The sequence below is a fragment of the Nerophis lumbriciformis genome, linkage group LG34 (assembly GCF_033978685.3).
Source record: "Nerophis lumbriciformis linkage group LG34, RoL_Nlum_v2.1, whole genome shotgun sequence".
Taxonomy (NCBI): Eukaryota; Metazoa; Chordata; class Actinopteri; order Syngnathiformes; family Syngnathidae; genus Nerophis; species Nerophis lumbriciformis.
The window spans coordinates 25559860-25574066 of NC_084581.2; the positions used below are offsets into that span (position 1 = coordinate 25559860).

General features: G+C 41.6%; 1 protein-coding gene across 3 annotated transcripts in view; it reads left to right on the forward strand.

Annotated features, from left to right (window-relative positions):
• Positions 1-14207, forward strand: part of epha7 (eph receptor A7) — a 205492-nt gene that overhangs the window by 49336 nt on the left and 141949 nt on the right. For all 3 annotated transcript variants that reach the window (XM_061927748.2, XM_061927749.1, XM_061927750.2), the window contains exon 4: positions 8193-8348. In XM_061927748.2, coding sequence (XP_061783732.2) covers positions 8193-8348 — 156 coding nt within the window. The remainder of the gene's footprint in view (positions 1-8192; positions 8349-14207) is intronic.

A 14207-nucleotide genomic window follows, 5' to 3' on the forward strand; every position in this document is an offset into this window, starting at 1 on the left:
TCCCAAAAAGCCAACGGACCAGCGTGGTAAAAAGGAGGGAATCCCTCCGGAATAATAAAGAAAAGACTATTTGCGAGAAAGCTGTACATCAATAGTACTCGCAAATATGGAAGAATGATGAGACAGTTCTGGAAAACTGTGCTAAAGCAGACTTATTGCACAGGTAGGGAACATTTAATTTCCTTTTCTCTCCAGCGGCACACACAGAAGAGGATGGGGTTGGTGGGGTTGGTGCGGTGGGTTTTTCTCTCTCTTGCTGTCAGCTGCTTTCCCCCCCCCCCCCTCAGCTTCTCCTTAATATAATTGTTTGTTGATTTTACTTTTTTAAAATGTTTATTACCGTAGCAATATGGTTGTTAAAGTTAAAGGTTTTTGTGATTTCTGATCGTCTTCTCTGTTGTCAGGGCAGTTCTGTTGTTATTACATAGACATATGATCCATCACCTCCCTGTTATGTTTGTTTGATTTACAGTTCTGTATGTCACTTTAGGGTTGTCCCAATACTGGTACCGGTACCAAAATGTATTTCGATTCTTTTCGATACCTTTCGATACTTTACTAAATAAAGGGGACCACAAAAAATGGCATTACTGGCTTAATTTGAACAAAAAACCTTACGGTACATTAAACATATGTTTCTTATTGCAATCGAAGAACAATTTTGTCCTAAATAAAATTGTGAACATAGTAGACAACTTGTCTTTTAGTAATAAGTAAGCAAACAAAGACTCCTAATTTGTCCGCTGATGTATGCAGTATCATAGTGTCATTTTCCATTTTATTATTGTGTCAAAATTATGAGGGACAATCTGTAGGAATGAATTATTAATCCACTTGTTCATTTACTGTTAATATCTGGTTATTTTCCGTTTCAACATGATCTATCTACACTTCTGTTAAAATGTAATAATCACTTATTCTTCTGTTGTTTGATACTTTACATTAGTTTTGGATGATACCACAACTTTAGGTATCGATCCGATACCAAGTAGTTACAGGGTCATACATTGGTCATATTCAAAGTTTTCATGTGTCCAGGGACATATTTCCTGAGTTTATAAACATCATTTTAGATTTTTTGACGATAAAAAATATCGATGTAATCATTGTAGTATCTACTAGATACGCTATTGTACTTGGTATCATTACAGTGGATGTCAGGTGTAGATCCACCCATGGCATTTGTTTACGGTGACGCCGGTGATCTGTTGTATCCTCCTACAGTGTGTAGTGAAGCATGTTAGCTATTCCTCGTTCTGCAGGGATGATACTTGTAAGAAACTCACTTTATTCGTTGCCATGGAGGCTAGGATTAGTGATTTAGAAGTAGCTAAAACACTGCCGATTGCGGATGGACATTAGCCGCTAACTAGCTAGCCATGTTATAAAGCACCTCTTCCTAAAGGCGTTTCAGTGTTATAGTTTCACCTTTATCGTCAGTTTTTAGGCCAGAATGGGTCCATTCTCCCTTTTCTGTCTACACACCGTGTCCGCTCGTAAGTACTCCGTGATTGTGGGCTGCCGAACATGCTCCTCTGCTCGTAAAACCAACAATGTCACGACGTGCTCGGGAACCGGTACTTTTCAAACAGAGTATAGTACCGTTTTTAGTATATCTAGTATACCGATACTATACTAGCACCCGTATACCGTACAAACCTATAGCACTTGATGTCGTGTTCAAAGTGTAAAAAGCTTCACTAAAGTATGGACTTTTATAGAGGTTGTAGCCCATTATTCATATGGGGAACTCTGCATCACTATACAGATTGTTCCATTTACAAAATCACCATTATTTACTATGTTATGTAAAACATATTTTTATTGATGTGCAATTTAATTGAACTAAACATAAATATGCCACTGTAAAGAATGATCATACAGTGCAAACAAGTGAAAACAACTGATTTAGCACAAAAGTCACATACTACAAACGTACAAGGAACACAGTTTACTGCCCATAGTATAGGAAACATGTCTTTGCTAAATAAAATGTTATTGCATCCGTTATTTTGTGTGTCTTTGAGATGCTGATGGATTCAGATTCCCATAGTGTATGGTTGATGTTACCGTACTCTGTACTTTAAGCACTTTTATAGATGTTCATCGGGGCTTTTGCGCCAATGGAGGGTGGCTGGCTTTGTAAGCAACCATAACTCTATTTGGATTGTTAGCTTGTCATCGCAGGCAAATGATGGCGGTTGAAGAAATAACAGAAGTGTTGTTGCTTAACCTGTCGCAACTCGATGATTTGTTTGGATGCGCACTTCAACGCAGCTCTGCCGTGAAACTCGATGTGGCATTTGTTGGTTTATTCACTCGGCAGCATTTTTGGGTTTGGGGGAATCAGCAGATGGGTGCCCAGAGATAGGCGAGACGTGCGGTCTTGTTCAAGGGTGAAAATGTGTGCCTGTTGGCACCCTGTGGGTCACTCTACAGGAGGTTACCAAAGTAATAATTCATTTATTTTTCCTAATATTGTTGGGAGCTACTGGCAACCAGCTGATCTACTGTCACTTTCTATTGCCATTTACTATCACTTGAGTCCACTGTCATTCACTCGCCCCTTTGTGGTTCTTGATTGTGAAAGTGCTTTAATTGATATGCTGCGGTGCTAATGTTAATATTGCCGACGATCACCCTCATTTAAATTGTGATCGCAATCCAAATTCAATTAATTGTGCAGCTGCAATTTGTGTCTTGTAAACTGGACAGGTTAAAGCTAAGTGTCCAAACTACAGCCCGCGGGCCTACTTCTATAGTATCTACAATATGTATCTAAATATGTGTGTGTATATATATATATATATATATATATATATTTATTTATTTAATGGGGTGCAACGATACACAAAATGTACGGTTCGGTTCAATATTTCAGTGTCACGGTTCAATATTTTTTCCATACGAAAAAAGAGAAATTTCCAAGCCTTTTTGTACTTGTAGTTCATTAAAATGATCAACATTTTTGTTTCAACTTAAAAGTACAGTTTTTAAATTAAATTAAATGTATCTGGTGCAGGCAGCACGCTGAGACAGGGGTTAGTGCATGTGCCTCACAAAAGGAAGGTCCGAGGTTCGATTCCTGGGCTCGGGGTCTTTCTGTGTGGAGTTTGCATGTTCTCCCCGTGACTGTGTGGGTACCCTCCGGGCACTCCGGCTTCCTCCCACCTCCAAAGACATGCACTTGGAGATAGGTTGATTGGCAACACTAAATTGACCCCCCCCGCAACCCGGAAAGGGACAAGCAGTAGAAAAATGGATGGCGGGATGGTATCCTAGTGTGTGAATGTTGTCTGTCTATCTGTGTTGGCCCTGCGATGAGGTGGCGATTTGTCCAGAGTGTATAATACCTGCCGCCTGAATGCAGCTGAGATAGTCTGCAGCACCCCCCGCTACCCGGAAAGGGACAAGCAGTAGAAAAATGGATGGCGGGATGGTATACGGTGCAGGTATACCTGCCTCATTTTTCTGCTGTGCATACTTAACACCATATAAAACAGAAAGCTTGTAAAAAAAATTAATATTAAAATAAAATAAATGCATCTGATAAATCACCCATCTTCTGTGGTGCATTCTTAGCAGCAGAGTAACAGTGGGTGCAATATGGAAACTGCTATCTCTAATTGGGCTTTTGTCTTGTTGTACAAAACAGGAACTACGGTAAAATAGGTTTGTGAAGGAATCTTGTAACGGGGCTCAAGTGTCCGCAGTAAATCTTACATTTTCCACAACAGAAAAGGGTTGCATGTCGACAGCAATAAAAGTAGCAATCGCCTGATTGATTTCTCTTTGAATCAAGTGCTAATGCAGTAATCACTAACCTTTTCTAGCCCAACAGCCCTGGTCTCAGTGTATATATATATATATATATATATATATATACACACAGCACAGGCCAAATGTTTGGACACACCTTCTCATTCAATGCGTTTTCTATTTTTCCATGACTGTTTACATTGTATATTGTCACTGAAGGCATCAAAACTATGAATGTAGACTTATGTACTTAGCAAAAAAAGGTGAAATAACTAAAAACATGTTTTATATTCTAGTTTCTTTAAAATAGCCAACCTTTGCTCACTCTTGGCATTCTCTCAATGAGCTTCAAGACGTAGTCACCTGAAAGGGTTTTCACTTCATAGTTGTCATAGTTTTGATGCCTTCAGTGACCATCTACAATGTAAATTTACATGAAAATAAAAAAAACACATTGAAATGAGAATGTGTGTCCATGTATATATACACACACACACACACATATATATATATATATATATATATATATATATATATATATATATATATATATATATATATATATATATATATATATATATATATAGTCGTGGTCAAAAGTTGACATACACTTGTAAAGAACATAATGTCATGGCTGTCCTGAGTTTCCAATAATTTCTACAACTCTTATTTTTTTGTGATAGAGTGATTGGAGCACATACTTGTTTGTCACAAAAAATATTCATGAAGTTTGGTTCTTTTATGAATGTATTATGGGTCTACTGAAAATGTGACTAAATCTGCTGGGTCAAAAGTATACATACAGCAATGTTAATATTTGGTTACATGTCCCTTGGCAAGTTTCACTGCAAGAAGGTGCTTTTGGTAGCCATCCACAAGCTTCTGGTTGAATTTTTGACCACTCTTGACAAAATTGGTGCAGTTCACCGAAATTTGTTGGTTTTCTGAGATGGACTTGTTTCTTCAGCATTGTCCACATGTTCTCAATGGGGTTTAAGTCAGGACTTTGGGAAGGCCATTCTAAAACATTCATTCTAGCCTGATCTAGCCATTCCTTTACTACTTTTGACGTGTGTTTGGGGTCATTGTCCTGTTGGAACATCCAACTGCGCCGAAGACCTCCGGGCTGATGATTTTAGGTTGTCCTGAAAAATTTGGAAGTAATCCTCCTTTTTCATTGCACTATTTACTCTCTGTAAAGCACCCGTTCCATTGGCAGCAAAACAGGCCCAGAGCATAATACTACCACCACCATGCATGACAGTAGTAATGGTGTTCCTGGGATTAAAGGCCTCACCTTTTCTCCTCCAAACATATTGCTAGGTATTGTGGCCAAACAGCTACATTTTTGTTTCATCTGACCACATAACTTTCCTTCAGAAGGTTTATCTTTGTCCAAGCAGCAAACTTTAGACGAGCCTTAAGGTGTCGCTTCTGGAGCAAGGGCTTCCTTCTTGCATGGTAGCCTCTCAGTACATGGCGATGCAAAACACCTTTGACTGTGGACACTGACACCTGTGTTCCAGCAGCTTCCAATTCATTGCAGACCTGCTTTTTGGTAGTTTATCGGTCGACTCTTGATCATCCTGACCAATTTTCTCTCAGCAGCAGGTGATAGCTTGCGTTTTCTTCCTGATCTTGGCAGTGACAAAACTGCCATGCACTTTATACTTACGAACAATTGTCTGCACAGTTGTTTTTGGGACTTTAAGCTGCTTCGAAATGGCTCCAGTGACTTTCCTGACTTGTTCAAGTCAATGATTCGTTTTATCAGATCTGTACTGAGCATACTTGCCAACCCTCCCGGATTTTCCGGGAGACTCCCGAAATTCAGCGCCTCTCCCGAAAACCTCCCGGAAGAAATTTTCTCCCGAAAATCTCCCGGAATTCAGCCGGAGCTGGAGGCCACGCCCCCTCCAGCTCCATGCGGACCTGAGTCCAGTGTGCGCACACAAGGAGACGAAGCAGAAGAACGAGACCGTTGTTGAAGAGCGCAGGGGAGACACTTCTCCAGGGCCAATGTATGCTCGGGGCAACACCCTTCACCTTACCCGGCAGTGGGTCTCCACAGCGGACGACTTTAGGGTGAATGATGAGTCCAGCGATTAGTTGCAAATCTTGCTTTATTGATTGCTTGCACACAGCCAATCCAACACAAAACCAACTAGTCCCTCCCCGCACTTACGATATCGCTCCTTCTCTTCTCTCGCCCACACACTCACTGACGTCACTCACCTCACATGCTGTCACCTATTAAAGGGCCACACACACATACTCTACTCTCATAACACACAGTACAGTTAGTAGAACAACTGTTTTCATTACTGTGTATTTGATAGGTGCCATTGCCCCGGAATTGTATTGCATTGTACTTTCAAGTACAACAATGAGTAGATGAGTGTTATGTGTGTGTATATGTGTAAATAAATGAACACTGAAATTCAAGTATTTCTTTTATTTATATATATAATAAAATAAATAAATATATATATAGCTATAATTCACTGAAAGTCAAGTATTTCATATATATATATATATATATATATATATATGAAATACTCGAGTTGGTGAACTCTAGCTGTAAATATACTCCTCCCCTCTTAACCACGCCCCCCGCCCCAACCACGCCCCCCACCTCCCGAAATCGGAGGTCTCAAGGTTGGCTAGTATGGTGCTGAGTTCCTTTGACTTTTCCATTGTCGCGTTTGTAACTGAGTCTAATGCATACTTGCCAATCTTGAGACCTCCGAATTCATGAGATTGGAGGGGGGGGGCCTGGGGGCGGAAAACACAGTTGTTCTACTAACTGTACTGTACTTTATGCTTGTGGTCCCGAAATTACGGTATAGTGCCTTTGATAACGGGAACCGGTTCTCAAAAAGGAATTTGAATCCATGGAATCGGTTCTTTTGTTATCGAAGCATCGGGAGAACCGGTTTACGAACATCATCCCTACACAGATGTATATACGTTGTGGACGTCATCTCTGCTCCACACTATTTGTACGTTTTGCTGTCGTCCAACATTCTGTTTGTTTTGCATAGCCTTCCCTATGCTTCCTTTGCCTTTCCTAGCGGCACTTTTCTTTTGTTTATTTACATTACATTAAATTTTTTACCTGCATGCTGCCCCCTCGGCTATCTGCATCTTGGGGAACACACCATTTATCGCCGTCATGCGACCCGAGCGTCACAGTCTCCACTTCAACCCACATGAGCTAACTTGGCTAAAATTAACAATTTTATGCAGGCACCTACGTGACCTACGGTGGGTGGCCTAGGATAGACAAGCAAGACAGACCACAACTCATGTTTTCTGACATGCCCACAATAAATTAACAAGAGTTCCTTCAGCTGCCTGACACTTTATACATAACTTGCTACCTACTATACCAATTTCAAACTACTGTAAGGGTGTAAAAAAAATCTATTCAATATGTTAAATTCACTCATCTTATCTTTTTATGCATCTAATGGGCTTATTGGCTTTTTTCCAAATATCATAAATGTTTAAATCAATCATCCGTTTCAAACACATGCATCATTTGCATTCTTAGTATGATGTTCATTTAACATTTTTTTTTTAAATTGCATCCTGATTAAAAAACGTATCCTCCAGTTTGGGGCTATTATAAAGAATATTTTCAGAGGATATGCATTTTTACAGCATGTGTTTAAAGAGATACAATTTTAAAAATAACTTCTGGGTATATTATAAGGATCAACTAATTCAGAAATTAATGTTTATTTAGACAGCTGAAGTGCAGTTCCCTTTTGATAATTTTGATTGAAGGTACATGTGATGATTGACAGACGGAACCTTTTAAGTGGCTTTTGTCTACGGCCGGTGCACAAAGTCAGAACATCAGATGCTTGGAATATTATATCCTGTGTCCTCATGCTGTGGCGAAAGCAAGAAAATGAATATACGTAGCAAAAATGGGAAACTGCAAATTTCTGCAAAAGTGACTGGCTGGCTACTTTTCAACACTTGGTTAAAGCCCATGGATTGTAACCCCACTGAGGAGTTCTGCAGCATGTGAAAAAATACCCCCCAAATTTGGTCAATGGGCATCAATGCGATAAAATCACACTAATCACATTAAAAGCCAGGCAGCAGCTAAAGGTGCCACATTCTTTTGGCCTGACCAACAAAGCCACTTCTGCTGTCACCACCAAAAGTAAGATGCTGCTACCACAACAGAAAAATAAATAAATAAAAATAAATTCTCAGATGATACAGTCATGGGAGCATATTTTAGTTCACTGGATAGTAACGCTTAATGTAAACTTTTCAACTAATCATCATTGTCAAATGCTTACAATTGTGTGTATTCACACGATTGTAAGTTTTGACTATATATAATAACTATATGCGGTAGGACATTCAAAATGGCATTAAAAATGAACTTGTTTTGCCTTTCTCATTTATAGCATGTGGCCATGGGTTCTACAAATTTTCCTCCCTGGACCTACAGTGCTCTCGTTGTCCGATGCACAGCTTTAATGAGCATGAGGGTTCCTGGCGCTGCGACTGTGAGGATGGCTACTACCGAGCTTTTTCTGACCCTCCTTCTGTGGCCTGCACAAGTAAGTCGATAACAGATTAAACTGCATGTATAAAAATGTGTCTCCTCAATTTGTACTTAGCTTTGGGCTGTGTCAAATCAAGTACATCTGTCAGTATAGTTCAATAGGTGTACAGTATTTCCTACTCAGCACCAGCGTACCTGCATCTGATTCCTGCGCTGATGCCAGTTTGGGGTAACTAGGGCTCAAGATGTTTTCTGAAAAGTTTAAAATGTTCCGTTTGAAAGCGGAAAAAATACTCTCTCTAGTAAAGTAGCCTGCATACAGCCTACCTAGGCCTCCCCTGACGAAGAAACTCTCTAAAGCCCATCATTTGAAACCTATTATTGGGGAGGTCCATATTTTGGCCGCCCAATCACAGGGTGAATGCAAACTTTTTTGTCCCGCCTATGCATGCTACCTCCAGAGAGATCCTTCTTATTTATCAGATTTTTTTTAAACATTTTGTGGTGTGCTTTTATAATCATTGATTCATTTGTAAGTTTGTTGATCATTCCATAGAATCAATTATATTGGTACCAATTCAGACAACCTTTCCCACCCATGGTGCACATTATCGAAAACTAACACAGAAAGTTAACACATGTGGTACACAACACACAACCTGTCCACTGAAATATGTGCACATTATATAAAATGTCCAAACACCATACACAATTCAAAATACACCAATTTAAATCCACAACAAAGCATGACAGGTAAAATGCAAAACACTCTCTCTCCACACTTCGACATGTTTGGCGCATTGACTGTCCTTTTCTCCCAGCATCAGCATCTCTGACCTCCAGGTCTCTTTGTGGTGTCATGATGTCTGGAAGCTTTCCTCTGATCTTTCTCTTTAACAGGAGCTCTGCGGGACTCTTCCTCGTCGTATTGTGCTCAACAGATCGATAAACGATCACATATTTGCGTAGCTCCCTTTTTCAGTGCAGCCCCTCAGACTAAGTGATGCGTATCCTCTTCATTAATGAGGAATTTCGTCTCTTCACCTCACCAATGGCCTGAGCCAACTTATGTGTGGTTTTCACGTGCTGAATTCCGTTCTCTTGGCTGAATGTTTGAAATAGTGCAGACATGTATTGGGTCCACAATCTGAACGAATGGAAAGAGGAAATCCGTGCCTGCTGAAGATATTCTCCAAACTATTGATGACCTCTTCAGCAGTGGTTGTCTGCAGTATTTCATATTTATAATAGCGACTGTAGTAGTCTATTAAAACTAGGATCGAGTGTCCTGTTGGTAATGGGCCTAGTAGGTCAGTGGTTAAGTCCTGCCATGACCCATCTGGCAGTGCTGTGGATCTCAAGGGTTCTATTTGGCACCCGTGAAATGACCTCACATCCTTCTCTGCAGCTTTATTCATACCTGGCCACCACACCGTACTCCTGAGGTGTTGCTTAGTGCCCACGATGCCCAAGTGGCCCTCATGAGCCAACTCCATGGCCCTGTTTCTGAGTGCATGTGGCAGCACAATGCTTGTCCCCCTTAATACCAACTGTCCAGTGACACACGGTTCATACACGATTTGCGCTTACACTTGGCACTTGTCAAAACATCCACTCTGTGTAGCACATTGCAGAGTTCATCATCTGTTGCAGAGGCCTCCTCTACCTCTCTGGTGGTCAGTGCTTGTGGAGTATTGTGACAACAAAACAAACATATTTCTCCGCTCCATGCTTGTAATCCCCTTCTGTCGTGCTCTCTCCCAGCAATCGTAACAGAGGATCTGCAATGTTGTCCTTTCCAGGTATGTGGATTAACCTGAACTCATATGGTTGGAGCCGCAGCACCCCTCAATCAATATGGGCACATGGCTTAGAGGTCGGACTGTAGATGGCCTCCAAAGCCTTGTTATCCGTCACTAGGTCAAACTTTTTGCCATAACTGTAGGGGTGCAGCCTATCGCACGCCCAAACCAAGGCGAGGACCTCTCGTTCAGTTTGGGTGTATCTCCATTCACAGTCAGTCAGGCTCCTGCTTACATAACATATGGGCACCATTTGCTGTCGTTGCTGCTGTACTAAGATTACTCCTATTCTTACTGGTCCCGCATCTGCTATGACTTCAGTAGAGGCGTCTTTGTCAAAGTATGTCAGCGTGCCAGCCTGAGCCAACTTTTCCTTCAGCACTTTAAATGCGTGTTTTTGCTCTGGCCCAAATATTAAGGCTTTGTCTTTCTTGGTCAGCCTCCGCAGTGGCTCTGATATGCTAGCAAACGGTGGTATAAAAAGGGATGAATATCCCGCTAGACCAAAGAAACTTTGAGTTTCAGAGATGTTCTCTGGCTCTTGTGCCTCTGCTATTGCTCTCACTTTTTAAGTGGTGGGGCCTATGCCCTTCTGAGAAAGTAACAACAAGCTTGTTCATGTTGAACTGGCATTTCTCCTTGTTTAACGTCAGCCCACAGCCCTCCAACCTTTTCAGAACTGCATGAAGTCGTTTGTCATGAGTCTCCTAGTCTGGGGCGTGAACAATAATGTCATCGGAGATATTTTCCATCCCCTCAATGCCCGCTGTGGCTGTTGCAACTTCGTGTCGATACTGTTTACTGGCAAATGAAACACCAAATATGAGTCTCTTGTACCTGAATGTTCCCGTGTGCACTACAAATGTAGTGATAGCCCTGGACTCTGGTGTAAGCTCTAGTTGGTGGTCACCCCATTTCAGATCTAATTCAGATCTGAAAATGGCAGGCCCGTTCATTCCCTGCAAAAGCTCATCCACTTTGGGGATTAGATTGGGATTGGATGGTATTAGCCTTTCACATGTCAAGATACATTCTAATGTCATTTCTTTTTGGGGTCACCACCACAGGGTTCACCCATGGTGTGGGTTCCTCGACATTTTCAATAATATCCATGTCGAGAAGCGGATTCACTTTTTTCTTTACTGCTTCCCTTAAATGAAATGACACCCGCCTTTGTGACTGTGCCACTGGTGTCACACGTTAATCAATATGAAAACTTATTTGCTTTGTGTTCAGTTTGCCAACACCTTTAAACAGTTTGGGGTATTGTCTCTGTATTTCAGATATACCATCTGTCACTGCTGCTATGTTTGTACCCACTCTCAGTACGCCGAGCTCAATAGCAGTTTTCCTTCCCAGAAGTGGTTCCCCCTTACCTCTATTACAGTGAATTGTGCTTCAGTGTTACGTTTTCCCACTTTAACTTCCAAATTGAACACACCCATTACTTGATGAGGCTCCTTGGAATAGTATAGATTAGGGATGTCCCGATCCAGGTTTTTGCACTTCCGATCCGATACCGATATTGTTTTTGCATTTCCGATCCGATACCGATACTGACCGATACCGATACTGGCCTATCCGAGCATGTATTAAAATTTAAAGTTATTTAGCCTACTTAGTTGTCAGAATCATGTTGAAAAGGGTTTTAGTACTCTTGATAACAACTAGCCAGCTGAATTAGGGGAGTTTGAATAATACACAATGGTTGGTAACAAGAAACTGACCTGTTTATTCAAGGATAAACACAAAATAGACAAAATTATACATGACAAACAGAAATGGCATCATTGAACTAGGGCTGGGCGATATGGCCTTTTTTAAATATTGCGATATTTTAAGGCCATATTGCGATACACAATATATATCTGGATATTTTGCCTTAGCCTTGAATGAACACTTGATGCATATAATCACAGCAGTATGATGATTCTATGTGTTTTGATCGACTGATTGAGACTTTTATTAGTAGGTTGCACAGTGAAGTACATATTCCGTACAATTGACCACTAAATGGTAACACCCCAATAAGTTTTTCAACTTGTTTAAGTCGGGGTCATGATACAGATATATACTATCAGATATATACTATCATCATAATACAGTCATCACACAAGATAATCACATTGAATTATTTACATTATTTATAATCCAGGGTGTGGAGGGGGGCGCCGGATGTAAGTGTCAAAAAGACAGCCAAAAGAGTTTGATATGCGAGCACCTTAGAGGGAGCGTTGCTCGCACGGCTGCGCTAGCATCACAGCTAACGTGAGCCATGCTGCTACCTATCTGCTGGGAGAGGACGTATACGTATGTGACGTATGACGTGACAGTATGTGACGTGTGTAAGAAGGTGCGCTTGTCTGTCTGTGAGAGGGAGACACAGGAAAGAGTGAGAAGAGCCTGTCGTGTAATGCCAGCAGCTAAAAGCAACTGCGTGAGATTCCACAGACGTGTGGATGTGTTGAAGGTGTGCTGGAAAAAGCGGAACGGAAATTACGGAGCAGCAGAAAAGTGGAATGTATTATTTAAATCGGTGCGTTGGAAAACACGGACCGGAGTTATGTTTTAAACTGGATCTGGATCGGAATTTTCCCATGCCTTGCTGATACGCAATTTTTGGCAAATATCGGCAGCCGATCCGATCCAAATATCTGATCGGGACATCCCTAGTATAGATATAGGGTTTGTTAACTGCCTTAGTGGAAATAAATGTTGTCCTTTTACTTTAAAGCATTTCCCATGTGTTTTCATCAACAATATTGCTAGATGCACCAGAGTCAATCAGCATAAGAAGATCCTCTCCCCCAACATCAAATGTAATCCTCTCTGTGTTTGAATCATCATCAACAGTAAATGCATAGTCTCTGTCCCCTGTGTCATGGTTTTCAGTTTCCACACATTTCACATTATGCCTGTCTTTACCTTGGGTCTTGCACATTTTCGCATAGTGGTCCTTTCCATTGCACTTTTTGCATGTCTGTCTTTTTGCTGGACATGCAGGGTCCTTGGCGAGGTGATCTCCATGTCCACATCTGTAACAGATTTAGTTAGATTTCCCTTTTCCTTCTCACCAACGTGTTGGTTTCCATTTCTGGGATTTCCCTTCCTTTTTAGAATAAACACGATTCACCGTCACCCCCTTTTCGGCGCCATCCACTTTCATCGCCGTCATCTGTGCCTCCAGTCTCTCACACAGTGCCGCTAACTCCAGAGCGAGTGTCAGCGCCAGCCGTTATTCCTCCAGCAGCTTCCTCCGTACACACTCCAACGTGCATTTGCTCGACACTGCATCTCTTATCTGATTACTAATGTCCGCATCAAACGCATAGTCTCTCGCAGCTTGACGAAGCCTCGTCACAAACTGCTGCACAGTTTCCCCAGTTTTTGTGCTACCAGGTAGAAAGCTTAGCGCACAAATGTAGTGTTTACCTGCAGTACAAAGTAGTCATTTAGCGCCTTGACAGCTGCGTCATAGTCCCTTGTCCTCCTGTGTCATGTAGCGCAGAAAAGATATCCTGCACGTTCGTGCCAGCTTGGTGTAGAAGCAGCGGCCGTCTTCTCTGTTTTACCGGAGCCTCCGCGTTGTTTGCCAAAATCAGACTTTTTTCGTCCGCGTAAAGCTCAAACGCCGTCAGCCACTTGGTCCAATTCGGCCCCAGCTCCTTATAGCACTCAAACTTTGGTAAATTATGCATTTTGAGTCTAGCCGACGTGGTCAAACTTACGGATTTAACTCCAGACTGATATCCTCGTCGCCATTGTTGAGTATTGAGTGCTTCTTTAAAGAATCCAACTTGTATTTAAAACAGGAAGCATTTATTAAGAACTCCGGTCTGTGACAACATACTGGTGTCCATGCTTCCGCGTACACACTACTGTCGTATGCGTCTGCTGCGCAAGACGTCACAGTACGGCAAGCAGATCTGTACGTAACAGTATGTATTGACGACAATACCGCCATACCGATATATGTAATGCTTAGGTCTTGACGCGGAGGTGTCTTTACTCGTTCTGTGTGCTGTCTGCCTCCTCCACACACAGAGTGAGGTGGGGTAGGAGCCGCACTCACTTCACACAAACTCCAGTACGAGGAGTGTGTGAAGCATATC